The 25,400-nt window shown below is 35.8% G+C and overlaps 1 protein-coding gene across 1 annotated transcript in view; it reads left to right on the top strand.

Annotated features, from left to right (window-relative positions):
* Positions 1-21,678, top strand: part of IGF1 (insulin like growth factor 1) — a gene marked incomplete at its 3' end in the record, with an annotated part of 45,321 nt that extends 23,643 nt beyond the window's left edge. The window contains exons 3-4 of the mRNA XM_083860701.1: positions 15,154-15,335; positions 21,619-21,678. Coding sequence (XP_083716827.1) covers positions 15,154-15,335; positions 21,619-21,678 — 242 coding nt within the window. The remainder of the gene's footprint in view (positions 1-15,153; positions 15,336-21,618) is intronic.
* Positions 21,679-25,400: the final 3,722 nt, after the last annotated feature.

Genomic DNA, 25,400 nt, shown 5'->3' with positions numbered 1-25,400 from the left:
AAATTCCACCTCCACTGAGTGGAAGCACAAAGGTTATTCAGTAAAACAGGCCTACACATCAGGGAAGAGTGGGTTACATTTTAACAAGGGTAAAATCATATAGCTTCCAATCTTACTGTCAGAAATTACTCAGTAGTTTTAGCTGCACCTTTTTCTTTCCAACTCCTCCACAAGAAGAAAACAAAACGCCTCATGAACCTATAGAATATGCACAATTCACAAAATCTGAACCCAGACAGTTAAGGTTTGGTTGAGTTATACAGCAGTAAGGCAGAGATTAAAATTAGAAAATGTCAGGCAATCTGAAGATTAAGTGTCATTACTTGCTCCAACAATTAGTGGCAATATTACCATGCCAAACAATCTGAATTTATATGTATGATTACCAAACTTTGTGTTCTGTTGCTCAGTGGATGATACTGGATATTTAGTTTGCTTTTGCAGAAGTATTTAATTCTCAAACACTTATATGCACTTTGTACAATAACTCAGGATGAATTGTTCTTTAGGGACTGGGCTGCCCCCCCGCCACTGACTCTAGTCTGAGCTATAGCAGATGCCATATAGCCCATCCAGAAGAGCTAACTCCTCATCTTTCTTTTTATTCATCCACTAAATACAACTTAATATAATTGTGCCAGAGCAATGAGCCAATAATGAATTAATTGTCCATGAATAACTCTGGAGAGTTTTCAGCAATTTCTATAAGGAAATGAGTCAAAATGAACCTTAGCAAGATCCATGATATGGTAAAATAATACCTATTTTCTTTTGATTAAAAGAAAAGAACAAGTGTCCTGTCACTGATACTTTCTCCTGATACAGTATGGTGTCTAATGTGAAAGATTAATATGTGAAACAATAAAATAAATGTCTGTCCTATTAGAAAATGAGTACTCAATAACTACTACCAACTTCAACACAAAAATGTAACAATATTTTGAGTTTTTAAAGAGTGCATTTTTATCGATTTTACAGCATCTCAGTTTGAAAGACCACATGGATACTTGCCAGATGTGATACAGTGGTAAAGGAACTCTACAGCAGGGAGCTTATTTATCCTTAGATCACCCCACTCTCTTCCTTTCCAACCAGAGAAATGATTTTTGAATTTCCTAACGATCTTGCAAGATAAACATTAAAAATTAGTAGAGCTAGAAATTACTATATTAAAAGGAGCATTATATTCTTTAAATCTAGTGCTAAGAAGATAAACCTTCTCTAAGTCCTACTTATCAGTGCAGTGACGTCATCCTGGAGTAGGAGAAAGATAATCTTCCTAGTTGCTGCATTATTGAAGAATAGCAAGGAGTCCTGACAAACGTGATGCATGGATGTTTAAATGCAACCAGGACTGAACAGTCTTTTACATAGCATGGAACACGTTGTGCATATTAAAACCCATGTGCTGTTTTCTTTATTTCTGGCATGCTTTCTCCCTACAACACAGGGACATGTTCCAAGCATTTTTTCAGTGCTTTGTCTCCGCTCTTTGCCTTTTTCCGTGCTTCTTCTCTACTCTTTGCCTTCAGTCCACCAGCTGTCACTCCAGTGACATTTCCCAAGCAAGAAGCTGACAAAGAGCAGGGCAGAGCTTAAGTGCTGAAGCTGTAGAAAACAGTAGCAATGTTTTAAAATACCAACAGAATTCAGTGTTTTGGGAACAATTTCCAATAGTGTTACTTGAATAGACGTTGTTTACTACATAGCCTCTCACACTGAAGAGAATTCAGTTATTTTAGAAAATTAAAAGGTTACTGAACTATAGCACACAACTATTTTGTCAGTAAATTTCAGGTTTTTCTGCCGTGATACTCCATTTAAATTAGACATTAACAAAGCCCAATCTGATTAATACTAAGAAATTTCTGTATAGAAAATTAATAAAACTATTACTATTGTGAAAAAGAGGACAGATAACAGGACAGTTATTTGAGAAGTGTTTTGCTTCCTGATTTACACATCTTCTCTACCAAATAGTTTTCGAATTTTAGAACTGTATTTACAGGACAAAATGATCTAAAATTCTAGTCTAAAAAAAGGTCAAGAGTAGCCATCACATGGGGGTGCCTTTTTCCAACAGTTAAGCTTTCTTCTAATTTTCTAGTTTTTTCTGTTATCTGACCTACTGTAGTCCAAGATACAAATACTGACAGTAAAGACCACTGCTACATGCAGAGTTAGCACAAGCATTTTCCTCAACCTGTAAAAACACTGGTCCCTAGTACTGAAATTAATTCAACTTCTCCATCTCAAAGGCAGAAGGACAAGTCCACGTGATTTTCAACAGTCTCCAACAATCTTACCTAATTTTGGGAAACATTCAAGGTAAGATTTTCAGTTGATCAGCTGGCTTGATAGTGACATTTATTACTCTCATGAGTACCTTTAGGCTCAATAGGGAGCAAACCTCAACTTCTCTTTGTACAGGAATAGTTCTGTAGTGTTTCTGTTCTTCCCAAGTTATGTGGTAAGGAGAGAAAATTATCACAGGCCATTCTGACACTGCTCATGAGGCGACAGTGTTGCAATATGCAGAAGCAATTTCTTGAGAAAGACACAGGAGCCTGTTATGTCCGAAATGCAGGCAAACCCTTGCACTGCAGTGTGTTTCCTCTGCTCTGACTTGTAGGTGTTGCCAAACTGGTAAGCAAGTGTGAAGGAGCCCTCTAGTGTGAATAATAAATGGACCTACAGCCCATAATTTGCATGCAAATAACACAGGAGAACAATGACTACAAACAATGTCACTGCCAGTCTTCAGTCGTTTCAACAGCACACACTGCCCAGGAGATTCAACAATTACAAAGTCTCCTGGATCTCAACCCTGGAGTCAAACAAACAAACAAACAAACAAACAAACAAACAAACAATGTCATAATGTGATTTCAGGGCTAATGTATGACTGACCATAAAGACAGTCTTAATTGAAAAAATGATCCAGAAACTTGAGAATACTGTAGAAATAAACTTCAGCTCTTGTCAGATAAATATTTTGTTTAAATATTTCGATAGACCATGACCTTAAGAACAATTGATACAAATGATTTAAAGGACAGAAAGCCTTTTCTTAAACCTTATGTACTAGGATAAAATTTATCAGTTATCATAGAATCATTCAAATCTTCCAGAGACATAGCCAGTTTGCACTATAATATAACCATATCCAGGAGATTCCAGTGCTCAGATCTATTTGCAAGTGGTATTATGGCAAAATATCATAGCCATGCAAGTAGAGAGAGACAGACAAAGAGAGAAACATATTCAGTTCCATACAGGTCTATAATATGCAGCTATTTCTGCATAAAAACCTTTTTGTTTATGCTTTGTATCGCTAAGATTAGAAAAAAAAAAAAGCAAGGATGTTGTTTATTTTATTGTCAGCAATTCTAAATGATTCTAAATGTATCTGGTTTAAAGCAATTCTGTTCTGGAGCTGTGTGGAGAAAACCATATGCAATAATTTATTTTTTGTGGGTTTTGTCTTTGGAGTATTCACAGTTGATTGCATAGCAGTTTTATGATGCTGAATGGAAAGTCAAAACCACTATGAAGTTTAAATTGGCAGCAATGTATTTAATGCCCTGCTGTCTAACTGCTAGAGGGATAAACAAAGAACACCTAGAATGCTGGAATGAGTTTAGGAAATTCACTAGAAAAGCTATGAAGTAGTATCAGAAGAAGTCAAGAAGGAACACATGAGAGACATAAGCAACTAAGAGATGATGAGAAATTGCAAATAATTAAGCCAAATCACAGGAGATTAAGTTTAGGTAATCATTTAGAAAAAAAGAAGGGAAAACTCAGACCCATTTTAGACAAGAAGAATAGTGAAAGTGACTTCATTTTACTTCCATTTAGGATTTTATCCTGGATGCAGACATGAAACTTTTCTAAATTTCACAAATGGGATAAAAGAGTGAACAGCCACTCTCATTAAACTTGCTGTACTTCTCACTTCTGGAGAGGCTGCACAGCCTCCTTGGGTTATTTTTGCACCTCCTTTTCTGGCAAACAACGAGGAGTTTAGAGGAATTTAAAAGAAAAAAACAAGGGAAAAAATTAATCCAACTTTCCCAAACCACAAAAAATTCAATTTAATTTGGGATACATTTTGCCCAAAATTTCAGTGAAAGCACTGGTCATATTTTATCCAAAAAATCACACTTAATGGAAAGAACTCTAAAAGGTTTTGCTAGAGAAGACCTAAAAGAAAGAAACATTATACTGCTGGCATCTATATCTCCACTAAAACTGTATAAATACTAATAGTGCAGGAGGTTACAAGCATTATTTTTTTTTTAATGACATTTGAGTGAATAATGACAAAGTTGATTTGGATATGTCATTAAATGAAAATCCTTAAACTGCACATTTAAAATATCTGAAAAATTATTTAACCTCACCTAGACATCCTACAATTCCTTTGGTCATACCAAATCTGATAGAACAAGCAAAGATGAAAAATTACAAGGATTTTGTTGTTTAGGTGACTTTCTTGTGTGGAAACTTTGCTTTCTATACTATTTGATTCAGTTTCTACATATCAGTACCAGATATAATTGTAGGATTAGCTACAATTAACTACAATTAACTAAGTTATTTGAAAATATTTATGATCTTATTAAGTCAAATTCTGGGTACCAACAAGATATGTCTGAACATAACTTTCCTTTGTACGTCTTAACTCTTAATTGGAATACTAGGTTCTTAATCTGAAATAAGCTAAGTAACTTGTAACCACAGAACTAAATATCTAAAGACTCACACCAAAGATATTCATACTGATGCCTATGTCCAAGACAAAACCAAGAATCTCTGCTTTCAGATGATCAAAACACTTCTTCAAAGTCCTCCAGGTTTTGAGATTTATTAGTGCATAAAAGATTAAAAAATGAGTGATAGGAGTTAAAGACCTGAGAATTAAAAAGGGTTATGATATTTTTATAACCAACATGGCAATAAAAAGAGTTCCTTTAGAAATGCATTTTATAGGAATTACTTGGTTCTACTTTCTCATTTGCTCTGATACCATGCAAGTCCTCCACTGGACAATGATGTCTAAGAAAAGTATTTTTTCTACTTTTTTTTTTTTTTTTTTTTTTTTTTTTTTTTTTTTTTTTTAATAACCACCACAGATCGTAACAGGGCTAGGCTCAAACTGATGAAATAGATGACATGATGTGAAAACCCAGGACAGGGAAGAATGATTTTGCAAAGTGCATTTAACACTTAGCATTTATACAGTCACAATTAAGCTTACACATTATAGCACCTATGAAAAAAATTTAAAACTCTACACAATTTTAAGAATACTTATCCTACTGTTTTTCTGCTAAACTGAATTTATAGTATTCCCATATGACCCAGAGAAGCAGCCTGATGAAGCAAAAGGACAGGACGGCAAAGTAAGAGAAGCCATTCAAAAACATCTTTAACTGATGCAAAAGTTTCAATCATTAATCAAACTTAAACAGGTGGGAAAGGAAATAATAAAAGAAAGGAATAATTTTGATTACTTAGAAAAAATTCTCTTTTAATGGAAATTAACTTTTAAAACCCTTGAACTTCCCTGAAAAGGCCACTGAACTTAGCAAGTGAGAACTGAAAAAAAATGTACTCAAACTACATTCCCTTTTAAAATCCGTGACCACAGAGGGCATTGTCAGCCTCATAAAAGAAGGATTGCATCCTCTTTGTTTCATAAAACAGCTTCACTGCTTACAAGCACTTCCATTTGGAAGGATTCTACAGAAACTCTAGTTTGATAGTTAAGGTGTTATATTGGAAATAATTTCTCCCTGCACTCTACCAGTGCTCCCTTATAATCGCCCTGCATGTCTTCAGCAATAACAGGGTGAGCTGGAAGGACAAAGAAAGCAACCATAGTTTCATCTGTTATTCAGCACTGACTTTTTTCTTTATGTTCCTTTCACTAGAATCAATTCTCCTAGCTCCTAACTGCAAAACTAAATCACTAAAGGATGGAGCTACAACTGGTAGAAAACCAGTGTGAGTGAAAGATGAATCAAACATAACCATATTTTAGCTAGTTTTAGTTCTGGTTTTGTTTCCAGCCACAATGCACTGTCCCTTTCTCATCCCAGTGACCTCATCTTCACTCCCTAATGACTTTGTACTCCTCTGGAAAGTTTCACTTTTCTTTTATCTCCTTTGACAAATTTAATAGGAGCATCATGAACTCAAATGAATGTTCATTTCAAGATTATATTTTTGCACATCCTACTGACTCAAAGATACAGTTAAAGAAAGACAGGTATATAGTTAAGCCTGGTGCTTCTGTTGATGTAGGTTAAGATCCTGGCACTGACACAGCCTTCTTCTGTGCTAATAATTGATAATTAGATTCCATAAATGTTACTCAAATTAAGTTCTTATCTTTCTCTGCAAAGAGCTCTCATAATTTAGTATACAGTACTGTTTAACATCAGAGAAGATAAAAGAATCTGTCTCCTAATCTTTCTGTCTTAATTTCCCTTCTTAATGTAGCAGTTAATTTGTACTTTCTAATCAGATATCTTGCAGGTCAATCTTCACAAGTAAAATCATCCCAATATGGCAAAAGTAGCAGACAATAAAAAATATTTTTTCTGGGAAATGATTCACATCTAAAGTGTTGGCTATAAGGAAAACTACATGCTGGACTTTCACCAAAAGCATTATGTCATCTGACCATGCTTAAAGTAACTTTTGAAATATTTAATGTCATTGTACAGAAAGGTTCAATAACTGAAAGACTAAAGAAGATTCAGAACTTCATAGGTACAAAACTGAATCTTGTTTATTCCTTGTACAATGCTGCATCGTTGTACAAGGTTATATGCTTTTCACTGGCAAAGCCCTTGGCAATGATAAGAGATTTTACTAGACAGAGTTTAGAGCAAACCCACTAAAGTTATTAGTGTCAGTGAGAAGTGAGCCAGGCCCTTACTCGCCTTACCTTCTTTCCCCCTCCTACTTTCTCTTCCATTGTCACACCTACAGAACCATTAAGGTTGGAAAACTTCAAGATCATTGAGTCCAGCCTTTGACTGAATACCACCTTGCCCACTAAACCACATCACAAAGTGCCAACAGGTTTTCAGGTTTTTCGAGCACTTCCAGAGGTGGTGACTCCATCACTCCCCTTACCAGCCTGTTCCAACACTTGACCACCCTTTTAGTGAAGAAATTTTTCCTGATATCTCACCTGAACGTCCCTTGGCACTAACTTGAGGCCATTTCCGCTTTTCCTACCACTTTTTACTTGGAAGAAGTAAAAATCAACCAACCCTCATCTCACAACAGCCTCCTTTCAGGTGGTTGTAGAGAGTCATAAAGTCTCCCCTGAGCCTCACTTTCTCTAGGCTTCATAAACATTCCCAGCTCCCTCAGCTGCTTGTCATCAGACTTGTGCTCCAGACCCTTCACCAGCTCCTTCTCTGGGCACCACCTCAATGTCAGTTTTGTAGTGAGGGGCCCCAAACTGAACACAGCACTCAAAGAGTGACCTCATCAGAACCAAGAACAGAGGGACCATCACTGCCCTGCTCCTGCTGGCCACACTGCTGCTGAAGCAAACCAGGACGTCACTGGCCCTCTTGGCTACCTGGTCCCACTGCTGGCATATGTTCAGCTGCTGTCAATCAGTACTTGTTTCTAATAAGGGAATGAAAATTGTCTACTTCTCTGGTAGGTGACATTGGCCTGTGCCCACGTACTTATACTCCTATAAGGACTATTTTGTAGAAATAAAAATTAAAATTGTAATGTGTGTCAACATGTGCACTCCTGGACAATGGCAAATATATTAGATGGGACTTGGAACAGTCATTCCCACCTTCTGCCTCTAATCAGATGATATCAAAAAATGCAAGAGCACCATCTTTGTCATTTGCTATTTGCTTTCATTTCTCAGTGTACAGCTGAAATTTCTGATTACAAGGTGCAAAGCAATGTACTGCTTGTTATGTGGTCAGTGGCATTAACCACAAAACAGTGATTCTGCTTCACGCTGTACATCAGTATCCTCTTCTTATCTCCATCAAGGAATCTCATCACATACATTCCCTGCAATCGCTTTAGACTTCTCTAAGACAATATTTACTTATTGAAAGGTAAGGTTGGAAGAAAAAGCAGGTGTTCAACACCAGCATTTTAGTAGACCTTGGATCAGATTATATGTATGTAACTTCTGGCATCTGATTCATCAAGACATAATCCTGACTGCACTAAAATATTTACCAGTGACTTCAGCAATACTACAATTTCACCCAGTTATAGGATTTAATTGTTACTAGTTTGGTAATCCAAATAAAATGTAGTTTTACATTGGCTTGGGATAAGAAGGATATGAAAGGTTCTATCATGATTGTGCCTACTTCCATCATACACAAGGGTAAGCAGTAATTATTTCCTGTGAGAGCATGTGTAAGAAGGGGAGAGGATGTATTTTCACTAAGGATGGATATCTGTATTATCATTGCCCTACTCAATGGACTTTAAGAGGCAATATTCAGATGTAACAATGACCTACTGGCTTCTAATAATCTTGTCCTAAACCCTGATCAATTTAGCTATTCTTGCAATAGTAAATTTCTCTTCAGCAAAGCATTTCCCTTGCCAAAGTATATATTTTTTGGCAGCATCTGGCACTTTCCAGTCCTGGAATCTGATTTAGGGTTGCAAATTGTGCTAGGTCGGCAAGGTTTTCACCCTCCAGAGCACTGAATTGGTGTGAAAATAAGACATATTGTTTCCCGTTCTTTTTCCAGTTCCCTTTTTTCCTCAAAAAATATCTAAACACTGAAATTCCCACTTCATATCCCAGCACAGCAGTCAAAACTATAGTGCTTTCTCTTCACGCATTGCAAATGGCTTGGAAATTACTGTGTGAGGCATAATGGCTCTATCACATGCTTAATACACTTGGTGGCCTCCAAAACAGATATTCCATAGCAAGGGCAGAGTACAGCAGTCCTGTATATGAGAGGAAAATGTTACAAGTGCTGTACTTTGGAAATAAGTTTATAGGAAGAAAAGAATTCCTTCCCAATTCTACAATGAAGGAAAAAAAAATGTTTCTGGAAGGATATTTTTAGAAGCGAAGAAAATTATTCTACTATGTGACAAACTAAATGAACACAGTCATACAAATTACAAATTAAGCTCTTCTGGAATAAAGCTACACTTCTCTCACTGACCTTAAAGAAGTGAAATAGATATTTTACTCTACATTTGAAATATCAAAGAGCTATCTTCTTTTCAAAAGGTGAAATTTATAAATCTCACTTATTCAGGCAAGACAGTATGTGAAGTCTTGACAGATTTCTCTTACAGATCAATATTAAGTGTCCATGTTTTTGCAGTCTTACTTGCCTAGGATTTCAGAGCCAAGAGCAAACACCTTCTTGCTTTGGACTCAGTAGTTAATACAATCTAGTATTCCACAAAGCAGTAACTGTAGTGCAATATCTCAATATTAACAAATGCAGATGCTTTCACAAAGATTTTACTTGTGCATATTGATAAAGCTTATCCTCCATTCTCATGCATATTAAATTAGATTTCAGAGCTACAGCATCCATTCATTGAGCACTTATGAATGCTAATATATGCTCATTTTGATGAATACAAACAAAAATCAGTCTAAGCATAATAATTTTTTGCATTAACAAAACATTGAAGGAAAATGGAAACTAAATATTAAATATTGTCACTTCAAAATGCATGCAATTTATTTACATGAAAATCAGATTGCCTACTTTGCACATTTAAACCTTGAGGTACTTCTGGTAAGGGACTTAACAACAATCTCCAGGACTTGTTTGCTTGTTTGTTTATTTGCTTGCTTGTTTGTTTGTTTTAACACTTCATAGTAGTATCAAAACCCAGGCATTTCCTGCTGATAGAACATTGAGTCATAATTTTTCAAATACAGATGAGAAATTCCAGAGCAACCTCACAAAGTATTATCAATATAACACTAATCCATTTCTTCAATTATAAGGAGATGAAAAGTGATATCAATAGTCTTTTATTTTGCATATGCAGGCATTTACAATGCAATACCAGACAGTACTAGAGTAACAAACAGAATGCGGTCGGAGGTACAAAGATACATAATTAAACAGCACAGTGGCTGGCATGTTCTTTAGAACAATTTGTCATTATATTTAATTGTTAAATTGGAAATGAAAGAGAATGGCTTTGTACTCCACCAGAGGCATACATTCTGTAATTTAGGACAAATAATTTTTAATTTAATTCATTTGCTTGAGTTCAGTTTCCTAGGAGCAGCTGTGCCTATATGCTAAGACTACATCAATTAGTTTTATCTGTACTAGATGAAAGAACACTGTTTTCTTCAGAGGACAAGAATAAATTTATTTTTAAGCAAAAGATTATCAGAGACCAAGATGAATCTCAAATTCATCATCCCTAGCCTTCTGTGCCACCATAAGACACACAGCACATGCAACTCAAAACCTCTCCAACCATGAACTCCCAGTCTGGATCTAGCATACAGGATGTGCTTGTTCAATTACTGTCCTGTAATATTGCAGCACAAACTCTCAACCTGTTGTGCAGGCCACAGGAAAATCCTGTCTGATTGACCTGCTGCTTTACAGTATGTTCCCATACATCCTGATACTGCAAGCTGCTATTAATGCTTCCAAATTGTACATTACCCCAGTGTTTTGATGGAAAGATTTTGTGGTTCTTGCTACAAGACTACAGCACTCTAATAGGTCAATGGCCTTTCACCATACTTTAAAAGCTGCAGTTGCAGCTGAAGATTGACTCTGATACTAGATTAGGATCAAGTCCACTGTTTTTCAGATTTATGATGTATTTCTGAATTCGAGTCTACATGGCACTCTTGAGTTGTACTGCTTAATTAAAAAAAGACACAACAGCAAATACAAAAAGCCATATTAAAGTCCCAGGACACATAATCCCAGTCCTTTCATAGAGTCCTAGAGTAGATTAGCTTTGCATTTATCCTGGGCTATTTCTCATGTAATTTCTAATATTAATACTACAACAGTAGGTTATGATTCTACACAGTAGGCCTAGATAACATGACATCTGAAACTTCTGTAGTCCACTTACACCTGTTCTTCTCACACTGAAACCACTGGTAGAGCAGAACCAGTGGCAGTAGCAGTAGGATATTTTGGAGGCATGAGGAAGAACAGAAAGAAACCAAATACAAACGAGTCCTTCCTGGTGAATTACTCCACTGACTTTGCATCATTTAAGGGGAAGTGCTGTTAGTACAGAATCCACCTGTTTAACTATTAGAATCCCATACCTTGGCCTGCTTCTAGGGGACATCACTGTGACTAGACTTTATACCTGCTTGTCTCACACTGAAAGAAACATCCACAGATTTGATAGATTAAATAAGTGTGAAATATTAAGTAAACTTTGACCTACATGATATGAAATTCTTTTGAGATAGCAGCTGACAAAAAAAGGAAAGAAACCTCCAAGGAATTCAGTGTACATCAGCAAAAAGGAATGCTTTGGACCATTCTATGTCCATAGGCAGCACTTTGAAGGTTGAGTAAATATAAGAAACTTTTGATAGCAGCTGGAAGGCAGCACTCAAATTATGTCAGAAAGATGAGAAAGAACTATATGGGTTCCCAGTATAGAGACACAGAAGGTGCAGTCCATACTGAAGGCAATATTATTTAAAAAAAAATAAGGACAAATTATATTAAAAATGCAGAACCATCAGACATGAATTTACCACTATGTATTTTTGTCTAGAAAGTAACTGAAGTGCTTCGTATATCAGCCACTATGTAGGAGAGCACTCAGGCATGTGCTCACTGTTTAATATGTGATTTAATCCAACACATCACATAGGAGCTTGAACATTTGCCTAGATCTAAGTGCATACTTGGTAACTTGATGAACTAGGACCATCTGATCCTGCAATCCTGGCCAAAACAGATGGGACAAACAGTGATAACATCAGTAGAAGTGGCAATATCTCCTTGTAATTCTTTATCTCATCTTTCTCTGTAATAGCATCTTTGTATACTGCAGCACTTAAGGGATCAGCAGCAATTTAAAATTTATTGCTTTAAAATTACTTCAGTCATCAGATACTTCTCAATCATGATTGTGGATCATGATTACTGAAAAGGAATATTTCTTATGTTAATTTGCTCTCTCTGTTGTACAGCACTTTAGGCAATATCACTTTCTACATCACACAAATTTTTAGTACACTTGATTGCTTAGGTCTTCTTGAAAGCCTTAGGAAAACATTTCTTGAAAGAAAAAATTCTGACTTCTCAATACTAATGTTATCTTTTTATAAAGGATGAGCATTTATTATGCCACATGAAGCATGAATGTTTAAGCCTACAAGTAAGTTAATGTCACATTTCATAGCTAACATCATCACTGATGGTGTCATGTAACATCTTGTTTCATGTACCATGAAGGCTTTTTAAAGAGCTATTAGGCATTATCTAATCCTTCATAAAATTATTATTATGTAAGAAAGAAAAATAACACATAGATATCTTTGGTTTGGCTACACTAAAAATTATTTTGAAGATTTTCACCAGAAAGATTCCAGGATTCAGGATTGTATTATTTATTTAGGCATATTTATGACAATGTGGAAGAATGCTGCTTCTGATTACTAAATAAAGAAGGCAGCAGACATAGGTTAAGTAAAGCTATTTTATCAACTTTATAAATGATTAAGTTTGGACACTGAAGCATAAAATGAACAAAAGCTTTTAGGGTATGCTAGCTTACAAAAAATTGACAGACTGATAAAAGAAAGGGAAGGTTAACTAATCAGTTCTGGTACCTATAGGTCAGCTGAATCTTTTAGGAAGAGTTACACCTGCATACCCAGGAATAGAATTTGCCCTTCAATGCTTTAAATGGGAGCAAGACAAAATGTGGCACAGCTGTGGGTATACTGCAAAGTAATGACACTCCACACTTTATCAGGAATGCTAAATTTTAAAAGTATTAGGCTAAAACAACCAGATTAACAGATTTCAGGAAAAATATCCAAGGAAAAGCTTGCACTTCATATTATAGCTCAATGAAGGAAAATTATCTGGGAAAAAAAAAAAAAAAAAACAAACAAAATAAAACAAAACAAAACAAAAGAAAAAAAAAACCAAAAAAAAAAAAACCAACCAAAAAAAACCAAAAACCAACCAAACAAAAAACATAAAAAACCCCAAAAAACCCTCAAAAAGCCAAACAAAACCCACACGCCACATCTTAGTAGTTGTAGTACTTTTCAGTGATACACATAAAACAACACACACACACACACTAAAATACTACTGTAATCTACTCCTGCCTTGCTGTACTGCTTAGTCTTATGCAACAAATAATTTACTAGGCAATGCACAATATAGAGGCCCCAAGTGGATTGCAATATACTAAGTAAGCATTTTTTTCTTTTAGTTTAATTTATAGTCCCTGGAAAAAAAAAAAGAAAGACATTTAAAAAACCTGTTTTCTGATTTTACAAAGCTCATAGGGATAGTTAGTTCTTAACTGGCTGAATTGCTGGCTAAAATATGAGACATACTGTACCACTAGGGGTCTTTTAATTTACTAATGTTCTAAGGCCTCAAGGGTTCTTCATCAGTTGATACATGTTTTAATCACAGGGAACAGTAAATTGTAGTGCTGTCTTTTCAAATTGACAACTGCAGAACAAACACATGGATATATCAACCTAGACTTGCTGTAAAAACATTAGGGGTAATAATTTCCCAAAGAGAAACTGAATATTAATCTTTTTTTTATATTCTTGTCCTTTATTTAACTTGATTAATTCTTTAAAAACTCTATGAATAACAGATTTTTGGTTTCAGTGATAAAACTGAGAAGGAGAAAAGAAAAAAAAAGGCAGGAAAAGAAATTGGTAGAGCTGATTGAATTGAGTTACTTCATTTTTTTGGCTCTTGGCACACTTTTTTATTTTTTTTTCCATATTTTTCAGTTCTTAACCAGTGTGGATCATTCTGTAAATGGAAACATTTAATGCTGAAAATGTCAAAACAAAACACTTAATCTTTTCAGAATTTTACTGTCTAAAATAAAATTTGACCAGAATTTTAAAATAGATGTAGTAAGTAACAACTAACTTACCTTTTGTGAATTTACTCTTCCTTCATTTCTAGTTAGTCATAACAGGGCAACTGCACATCTGACTTGGTTGTGTACAGACAATCCCAGGAAATAATGACCCTTTAATCTCTGTGTAGGACAACAGAGAATTCAGCAGTTACTAAGGAAGTAATAAACTACAGGGGGAAAAAAAGACAAAAAAGTAAGTGCGTAAGAGTTGTATGAATGAAAATATTGGCCTTTACTGGAGCTGAGTGAAAATTGCAAAATATTTGTCAATTGAGTATTTTCCATAGATGCCTGGTGCAAATGCAAAGCACAGGAAAGTCATGCTATATCAGACCCATTTCTTATCTTGTGCAAATCTATGGAATACAGAAATCATCCACTTTTATCTGTTCCATCAACCTTCCTATCAGTACAGTTACTTGCTTACTTTGATTCCTGCTTCCCACTTTTGAGCTTGCAGATCTTACAGCCTGTGCAGTGGTATACAGTATTTATTTCTCCTTTGGAACACACTCTGAGGTACTTCACACAGTACCTCAGTGTAGCCTTTTTTATTAGGAAATACTTGTCTACAATACAGTTGTGATCTATGGTTTTTACACACTAGCCACCTCAGTTGGATCAACAATCAGCTTTTGTACAAAAGCTAAAAGGTAAATTTCCTTTGTAAGGTATCTACATGTCAGATTTCAGCTTCCACTCTCTCTCCATTTTGAAGCTAATACAGTTCAAGAAAATATTTTAATAATTTTTTTCTAAGAAGGCATATATTTGCTCAAATGCTTAAATACCAACCACACAGAGACCAAAGCTGTCCATTTCCAGGAATATCTGGAAAGGACTATTCAAAGGTATATCTGAGAACAGGGTCTTAGAATAGATACACACAGGCAGCCTCTACAATGGTCATTGGTGATTCAGTTAACATAATTCATCTTAATAATATGACTGCTACTGAGATATTTGCATTTCCTTTCTAACATAAAATCTTACCCTTTGTGTTTTGAATAGGTAAGCCCACGGGGTATGGATCCAGCAGTAGACGCTTACACCACAAGGGAATAGTGGATGAATGCTGCTTTCAGAGTTGCGACCTGAGGAGGCTGGAGATGTATTGTGCTCCAATAAAACCGCCTAAATCTGCACGGTCTGTACGTGCCCAGCGCCACACTGACATGCCAAAAGCACAAAAGGTAGGCCAGGCTGGGAAAAATTCACAATGACCAACAAATAACCAAACCAGACCCATAAAAAAGAACCAATCAAACCAACCCTACGTATTTCAAGGAAGGAAAACTCTATCAAGGCTGGTAACTTAGAAAACAATTGATGTGTTCTGCCTACTAGATTTAGCGGAACTTTGGAAAATAGTTGCCAAGGTGGAAAATAAGTGGGAAGTGGTGTCTTCCATCTCTTCTCTTAAAACACTGAATAAAAACATGGAATTACTTAACTAGTAATTGCGAGGTCTTATCCTGCCATAGGGTTGTAAGTGACAAGTACTCACATCATCCAATCATAAATACCATCTAAGACTTCTTTCAAAAGAGAAACTAAACATTGAATGTTTAACAAGTCATCTATCCAGTATCCCTTTACTCATCCTCCCCTTATAGGTAGAGATAGAGTGAGTGCTCAAGAAGGAAATCAGACATTCTGCTATTCATTTTACATTTAAATGAACATTTAAATTTACATTTAAATTATTTTTCTTCATTATTTTTGCCTTTTTAAAATCAGAACTAAATTAAATGGATAGTCACTGCAATCATTGCATACTTCATTTCAACTATTTAAAGTTCAATATGTTTATTCTCCAAGCCACTTCCAATACTGATTGATAATATTTATATAGTTGTGGAGTTCTGAGTGTCCAGATTTTTGTTCCTCTGATACCAGATATACTGTACATAAATGTATCAACAGAGCCTATAGTTCAGAAAAACCATTTTAGACTAGGCTACAATTAAGCTCATGTTTAACTGTCTCTGCCTTTTGAGGTTTGAACATCTGTTCTACATATTATCTGTCTTCTGCTGTAAGTCTCCCATGATTTATTTTATTGCTGTTGACTCTGTCTGCCCTACACACATATTGGCACCACTCCTGCAGTTATCTGAAAATTTTTGCTTACAAGACCTGGAACCTAGGATTTCATAGGAAGTCAGGAAACCAGCACTGTATATTAAAATATCATCTTTATGAAAAGAACTATTGTAATCATTCCAGCATCCATTCTTTTCCATAAGTCAATCCACAGAATGGAATCCTTTTCCCCTTCTTCCTCAAGAGTTTTCCAAAAATCAGTGTCTATATGATCCTTCCTGAGAAGTACCACCTTAAGACCACAAAGGGCACACAGGGCGGTAAGCAAAGACTTTTTCAGGTGGAGCTCAACTACAGACAAGGAATCCCAGCTTTGGGTTTATTCCTATCTGGGCACACAAACTTAAGGCTTGCTGGAAAAGAAGAAAACAGGCTTGGCCAGGAATCCATGTGCTCCTTCCCATGCTTGTTGCTAAGGCGATGGATAAAACATTGGAGTAAAGGAGACAAGATACCTGCCAGCTCTTTGATGGATCTCCACACCACTTTCCTTGGAGGACTAAGGAATGATGCAATCTTTAGGCAGCTGTCCTCTTCCCCGTTCAAAACATAGGCAAGAGAGCACTGTTTTTTGCAGACAGGAAAGACCTCGTATCTTTCTGCAGCGTCAGGGGAGGTAGCACCCAGGAGGCATACTGGAAGAAGGAAAAAAATAGAGTATGTAACTGAGTAATTGAGAGACCATAGCTGCTGAAGAAATCATCCCAGGAATCAAAAAGGGAAAAAATCAAGAGGTGAAAAGGGCAGTAAAAAGACAATGAGAAGCACAAGAAAAAAAAAAAAAAAAAAAAGGGGTGAGGCAATCAGATCAAAGAGGTCAAGAAGACATAAAATATTGCAAAACAGAATGAAACAACACGCATCACAAATAAATGATGGAATTTTTAGAAAATGGAAGAAAATATTAAACTAGTGACAAATTAATATTAAACACCTTTAAAGAAATCCAAAAATGAGCATGTTGAACAGACTAAAAGAATAAATGCTTCTCAATAGGACCTTGGCAATAAAAGAACAAATCTGATGGGAAATACAAACAAATTTTCATTTTTATCTGTGGATGGAGAAAATTAGATTGAGAAAAGAAAATACAGAATGGGTAGGAGAAACTATTATTCAGATTTATGACAGAGAAAAAGAAAGTACACTGAAGGGAAGAGAAGTGGAATTCAGTAAGAAAAACTGGTACATATTCTCATTTAAGTTTTTTCTTTCTCTTCTTTTTGCAGTCAGTTGTACATGCCACCATTAAGGAAGGCAGCTATGTTCAAACTTTTTTGGTCAAACTCTCCCAAGATGAATGCATTTAGATAGTTCATAGTGCTGATATGCCACTGATTTTAACTAAAATAATAGATATACTTAAGTCAAATTATTTTTGTTTAACAATTTTCTCTTCTGAAAAATGCTAAAAGTTTAGTCAATTACCCTTAAGTGAGCTGAATTTTAATGGCAATTTGGAAAACTCTTAAGTAGCTCTTTGAAAAACAACTGCCTTATCAAAGGAAACAACTAAGCAATGCCCAAAACTGTACACATGAGGGAAGATTATGGCCTTTTGAAATGAAGCAGTGTCACAAACAATGTCACAATGTTCTTATAAGTTCAAGATTACAAGGTACCTTGAAAATTACTACTGAATGTGAAGGCTGGTAAGGCTGATTATGAAATCCAGTAAAAAAGAATCATACAATCACTTAGGTTGGAAAAGAACACTAAGAACATTGAGTCCAGCCATTAACTCAGCACTGCCAAGTCCAACAGCAAACCCTGTCATAAGTCCCACATCTACATATATTTTAAACAACTCCAGGGATAATGACTCCACAACTTCTTTAGGAAGCCTTTTTCAGTGCTTGACAATGTTTTCTGTGAAAAGTTTTCTTGCCATCCAATCTACACCAACCTTTGCACAACTTGAACTCACTCACGAACATAGTGCCATGCCATGCCCTTGCAACCTAAGCAAAAGGGCAAGAGAGGTGCGTACCCAGATATAATTTCGCTCTTCCTCAGATTTACAGTCCTTTTTCTTCTTTAGCTCTCATATGTGAAAAAAAACACATACATTATGTATACCAAAGTATGAATACGAAGTGGATTTTCCCAAAAATACTGTTCATATTTTATCTAATCTTCAAAATTTAAATAAATACTGAGTGGGACTAAGAGAGAAAGGGAAAAGACATAAGTATTTTTAGTTTAAGAAAATGCCATTAAGAAAACAGAAAAGATATTGCATTATTTCTCATTAATTTTTCTAAGACTGGCAGATTCTTTTGCAATTGGCTCAGTATCAACTCAGATACATTCATAGGCTAAAATATGCACCACGGCACCAATCCTAATTTCTGTTGAAGCCATGCCACATTACCAAGCCAATGAGCGAACTTTTAGGTGTAACAGATAGAAGGACTTGTCCTTTTCAGAGAATTAGTTTCTCCAACTCCTTGCTTTGAAAGCCCTGTTTTTATGTCAGTGATCACACTGCCCACAGAACTAGAAAGCTTTCAAAGAGACCCCAGAGAATTCATAGCTAAGGTATCCTGCCTGTTACTACAAACATTAGAATTTCCATTTATTACCAGTAGACCAAGGGAACTTTCAATGCCAATATGAGGTTTGAATGTCTGCCCTAACAGGATAAGAATCCTGCTGCATGCTTCCCAATACCCTTCCAGCTCAGTCAAATGGCCATCACCATCACCGAGGCAGTTGTTATCCTACTGGTAATGATGCCTTTTCTCCAAAGATCCATGCTGAAGGTGATGGGCTAGAAGTCTTCCTGTTCTTTAGCTGACATATACATTGCACATGTCTAATCTTAAAATTGTCTTTTTCTGGGTCTGAATATCAGCTCAGAGCAGTTTTATTTCTAATTATCTTTTCTTCAAAGAATTGAGAAACAAACCAAACTTTTCTTTACCAGCACAAATGCAGATCTGAGAATTTAATTCAGGCATTCACACGTGGTTTTGGGGGCTGTGATTTTTCCCCCACTGGTCTCAGCATTTCATACTTGAAAAAAATCTGTTATGTGGGTCAAAGCATTTTCTCGCATGTATGCTACTACCAGTACACTTATTGTTATTTATTATTATTATTTATTTATCAGAATGCTGATTCTGGAGAAGGAAGTGTTTTAAAAGCAACCTGCTATCTTCCTTCAATTTCAAAGCTAATCTATATAATGACAACTCTTTTTCCACCTACATGTCAGTATTAAAATCTGTAAATGAAACACTCCTGCATCTTAGTACCTGCTTTTTTTGAATCATAAAGCCATTTTAAAGTCAGACAACAACAATAGCAGAGAGAATTTATACTATCATTTGGGAAACATACAGTTAATTTTCAAGCTAAATATACTTTGAAAGTCACTGCAATGCAAAATGGCTGTTTCATTTTTAGGCTCTCACTGTCCATTTTAGAGATCAAGAGTTTGTAATCTTTAATATATGACTTTTGGCAAATAAAATGAAGCACGTAGCTTTTGTATATGCTGGTAAACTCTTTTCAAAGAGAAACACCTAGGGTGACCACTGAGGAGAATATTTTGTTTTGTTGCTGTGTAGAAAAAAACCTGGGCAAATGAGTAAAGAAATTCCCGTTTTCTTAGCTCATTGTAACCAATATAAGCACTTGTAGAATAAGGCAGGATCCTTAGTGTTGGCAGACTCCTGTGAAATGCTGCAATGATGATTTTAATGAAAATCAGTGAAAATTTAAGCATTCACTCAGAATGAACTCTTCAGGGTGAAAACTAAGGTATAACTTAGGAAAAAGTAAAGACAGCAAAGGTCATTTTGCAAAGGCTGGAAGCAAAACAGGCAATGAAAACCAAAATATATTTTAATTTAAAGATAAGCAGAATTCTGTTGACATTTCTGATTCTGTATTTGATTGATGGTATTCTACAGCAATATTAGCAAAACCGGATTAGGACAAGCCAGTTCCTTTTGAACTGTTCACAAGAACAGTGACTTGATGTTTAATCTAGTCTATAATGGCATGTTCCTAACAAAAATAATTTCATCATTATGACTATGTTGCTGTAAACAACTTTGGCTTATCAGTGATGATAAATCCTAGTTTGGCTCAATGTTTTATACTTGGTGGTGGTATAATTAATTTAAAAATTACTGCCTATTTTTTTTTTACATATTAAATAATGATTCCTCTCATACCCATCAGAAGCAAATAAAAAGCCAGGGAAAATTAATTATCTCTCTATGAGTTCAAGTTTTGTGATCCTTTGAAAGTTTCTGATTCATTTTCTTTTTAATTTAATTTCTAACTTTATTTTTAATAGTTACTGGGAGGGAAATGGAAAGGTTATCTGTAGAATAATACTTTCTATGGGAAATCACTAAAAAAATCCACAAAACCAATGCACCAAATCAGTTTCCATTTTATTTCTGTCCATTAGAAAAGCAAGAAATATTAATACTTTTTAAATTTTTGAGGCTACTTATTCTTAGGGCTTAAATAACAGGTAATGCAGTGGTAGAGCTTTGCACACATGGCTTCATCCTTTACAGAGATTTTTAAAATTTTATTTCTTTCCTTTCTTGGAAAAAAACCCATAATTTCACTTAACTAAGAATTTGCCTTCTGATGAGTATTATAAACACAAAGAGTCAACTTAAAAATTCTGGCTTTAGTCTGATACAGAATATGCAGTCTTGGGCCTGGCTAATATTTACTAGAGTGGCAAACAAGGAAATCAAACTGAAATGTATATATCACCCCCATCACTGCTCCTGAAGAAGACTGGCCTGTGCCTGAGATGACAGGGAACTGAGGGCATTATTCATTCCAAAGCTCTCTTGATTTGCCTGGTACACTACCTTGTCTGTTTTGAAAATACAAATTATATGGCTGCAGCTCCTACAGTGAGCCCACAATTTTTTCCTCCCCAAGGCCTTATCCAACACATCTAATATACCATCTGTGCAATATGCAGTTAGCAGAGCAATTTTGAAAATACCTGGTACCAAAGCCCAAGAGATTCCATAAATCCTGTGGTTACAACTTGAAAGTTCCCTAGCCCCCTATACAACCTGCTTGTGCAAATGTCTTCAGCCAAGAAAGGAAATCTTTGGTACCTAAGCCCATCTGGATTCCAGAAGCATTCATTTCTGCCAAGATCAAGAATGACAACAATCCAAGTGTTTATGTCTAGGAGAACAGGGAATTTCAGGTACAGGAGTTAGTTAAGTTCTCTGTAGATAACTGAATTATTGATTAAAACACAATTATCTAGCAGTTCCAGCACTCTGGACAACAGTTTTCCCACTCTTCTAAATTTTGTGATCATACAATGTATCTAAACCAACCTGTAATAAATGTTTCTTTCTAAACTTTCAGGAAGTGCACTTGAAGAACACAAGTAGAGGGAACACAGGAAATAGAAACTACAGAATGTAAGAACATGCCATCAACAAGAACGAAGAATGAATGTGCCATCTGCAGGATACTTTGCTGTAAATAAATTATTTGTTAAACATTGGAAGACTTAAAAAACCCCTTTGTTTTAAAAAGCTTGGTGCAATTTCAACCAATGGGCATTCTCCCAGTGAACAATGCAACTAAACATTCCAATATTAAGTCTTTAGAGAACAGAACATTTTAAACAGCCCAGAGCTAAAAAATTCCGTGGTTGATATATTGCTGTTTGTTAACCTGCTTTAAATGTCCTGCACAAAAACCTAAAGTCTTGTGCCCCTCAAAAGCCTACAAATTTACGGGCCTTTGAGGGAACCAATTGCACTAAATTAACCTATGAACATTGGCTGCTGGAGTCATTCATCAGCCTTGTCCAAGTGATGGTTTTTTTTATTTGCACTTCTTTACAAGCAACAGGCTGTTTGTTTTACAGTGTCTGAAAACATTGTTTGCCTACCCCTTCATATTTGCACAGTTTGACATTCCCAGTAACAGCAGCAGTAAGGTAACACATACAGTTTTAAACATTGCTTAATTCCATCTGTGGCATTTTGACAAAATATGAGTTATAGATGCATTTGTTTTAAGACAGTTTTATTCTTCCTTCTCATGCAAACATGCAATTTTTTGCAATTTGTGAGACAAAAGATTTTTAAAAGCAGTTAAAGCATACATAGGCTCTTGAACCAGTAATGACTCTTCCAGGTAATTATTTTGCAACAGTATAGGTAAACTTTTTCTTCCTCCATATAATACAGTATGTAAAATTTAGCATATCAACAATACACATATATCAAACAGTATGTAAAAAAATCTGTTTTGTAGTACAACGGTGCTATTTTATAGTTTGTTATGTGAAAGGGTCTGGCCAAAACAGTAATAGGTAAAAGCAAATATGGAAAGACCAAGCCAAAGATTAAATAACAAAATACTTTCAAAAATATTCAGCTTAAATCAACTAAAATGGCTTCAGAATTCAACACAAAAATAACTTTACCATCTTCAAAAGAAAATTCAGATACTTGTTTCCTTTTAGATATTTGAAGGGTGGCATTTTGACATCTGATTATGTGGAACACAAACTCATAGATGTCTAGGCCCAGAGAAGACAATTTGAAAAATGGCTCTCAAGTGACTTCAAAGAGTAGTCCACCAGGGCCTAAATGTCCCTGAAATATAAGTATTCTGTTCAATCATAAAGGGGTAGTCAAGTTCCCCTTCATTTTAATTCTTCCCACAATGAGATGTGGCTTACCTGACTGTGAGTTGGGCTGCTGCATCTCTCTGTAAATCAGAAAACTTAATCGAATCACCAAATTACTAGTGTAGAATGAGTTCTCCAGAAGAGATTAACCACAACATTCTTACATCCTTACTGATAACAACCGTTCATGCACTCTTGTGGGAGACAGAGATCCCCAGATAATCCCTGCCATGTAACTTTGATAGGCCCTGCAGTGGCTCTACCTTGAGTAACAACACTCCGCTGCATTTTTGTAAATCAGCCCAGTGTAGGTTGACCAAACAGGGAAGGGAGATAAGCAGCCAACAGTATCCCAAGGTGAACATTAAACTTGTCTGTGAGAGAAGAGAAGGCAGAGGAGAATGCACTGTTCCACCATGTTCAAGAACTCCAATGTCGTCCCATTCAACTTCTTCCCCTCACCATGCTGCATGTGGTAGGCTCAGGCAAGGGATGAAGCATCTCTTGCTCAGGTCCAAAGGGGGCCTGGAAAACAGTGTATGAAGGGAGCAGTTAGGGAGGTGGTAGATTATATCTCTAAAGGAAGTATCTCCTTTTGGAGGCTGCTCAAATCTGCCATACTTTCTACTGCAACCAAGGGAGTGGATAATTATTGACTTAAACACAAGAGAATGCTCTCTCCAGACTGCATATGTACAGCTCCTCAATATTCCCTTGAGAAACAATCAGGAAAGGTCATAAAAGTCTAACAAATTATTGTAGTTCCTTTTCTATTCCCATAGAAAATTTGCGGTTTGTATTTTTAACAAGTGCAATGTATTCCTATACAGCTCTTTAAACTCTCTGCTTTCTGTGAGATGGATGTCTATATGCACAATAAGCTGCCATAGCAATGTAAAAGTAGAACAGTAAATGAATAAAAATATGTCACAGCTCTCACTGACTGAGATAGTTATGTTGAAAAAGGAAGAAATTAAACAGATGTGGAAACTAACCTAAATTATTTACCACCAATTTCAATAAACAGAGTTAGCAATTCTGATACCCGTCACAGCTCCTACAGGCCATTTTTTGGCAGGGGGGATGGAGAGGGAAGGACTTTTACTTTAATGGCTGTAAGAATTCTGCAACGCATCTAAGAACAAGCCATTATTTTGATGTCATGGACATAATACATATTTCCATTTCATGCCCCATGACCCTTTCTGTCTCCTGTCTCTTCTGAAGTTCTAAGGGGAAGAGGGAAGAAAGGTGTGAGTGTAAAAAGAAATTTGCAGATATCTGTGGCAGCAAGTTTCTTTGCAGGTAACTTTATTTACTGGTGCACTTTTAACTGAATAACTGTATATAATTTTGAATTAATTCCTGTAAATTAATTCAAATTTTTGGTCTTCTCTTGGTATTCACACACTCACATCCATACCACCATATTTCTCCTGTTGAAAAACCATAATTACAAAACGTCACTCAGAGATAGCAATATTTATCACAATTTGACAACTATCTAAGCAAATGAGAACCATTCTTGAAAGCAACTAAAATAAATACTGAATAGCTGCAAACTTCAAAGGCAACACTTTGCTTTACTAGAGAATAAATGATATCACAAAATGGAAGGTAGTTCCAGCCCCACCGAGGTGAGAAATGCATGGGTGGGGAATGCATTTTGTATAAGGAATCTCCAGTCATATAACAGGGAGCACATGATAAACCAGTTAGTGTGAAAGATAGAGGGCTGCATTAGCTTAATAGTCGCAATAAATCCACTACTTTAAGGAGTTGAAGTGTGAGCCAAAGCATCTCCCTCCCAAAAGGACAAAGCAGTCTGTCGCAAAAAATTTCTAATTAGAGAAATTGAAAGGCTCAGATGGATTTTTAAAAGCACTCCAGATATTTAGGAACAGGGCTCCCACTGGATGCTATTGATTCTCATAAATCACTGAAATGGTAAAGAAAAGCCCATTTCTCATCCTTCCCCATCATGTAAGTCACATGATAGAGATCAGAGATCTTTGCTTTCTAGAATAGACTTAAAACTCCAACTATTACACAGAATATCATTGAAATGCATAATTAAAAATTGAATTAAGCCTCATTATTTTCAGTAAGTCCAAAAAACACTGCAAATCTAAACCCACTGAATTAGTAACTCTCTTTCATCAATTTAACAAAATTTAAGTCTCGTTTCCATAGTAAATATAATTAGTCATTAAGTGTTTAAATGGAAAAATAATAAATTCTTTATCCTGCTCAAAATGTAGATATAAACCCACACTTCTGTTTCCATGAAGGACTTGTACAAGCTCATTTGCATCATTCAGCCAAGAGAGAAGAAAACCAAACCCTGTGATATTGCATCCAGTCCTGATAGGTACATGAAAATAGACTCCCTTTTTTCCCCAAGGCAGCTTACCATGATGATTCCTTCAATGAAACTGAAGGGTGAATTAGTGGTAAGCTTTATTTACAGAAGTGAATTCCATACACAACTAGGAGCCAT

Source organism: Zosterops lateralis (genome assembly GCF_965231275.1).
Source record: "Zosterops lateralis genome assembly, chromosome: 4".
Classification (NCBI taxonomy): Eukaryota; Metazoa; Chordata; class Aves; order Passeriformes; family Zosteropidae; genus Zosterops; species Zosterops lateralis.
Note: the sequence above shows the minus strand (reverse complement) of the source record. Positions and strands in the feature narration are given on the sequence as shown.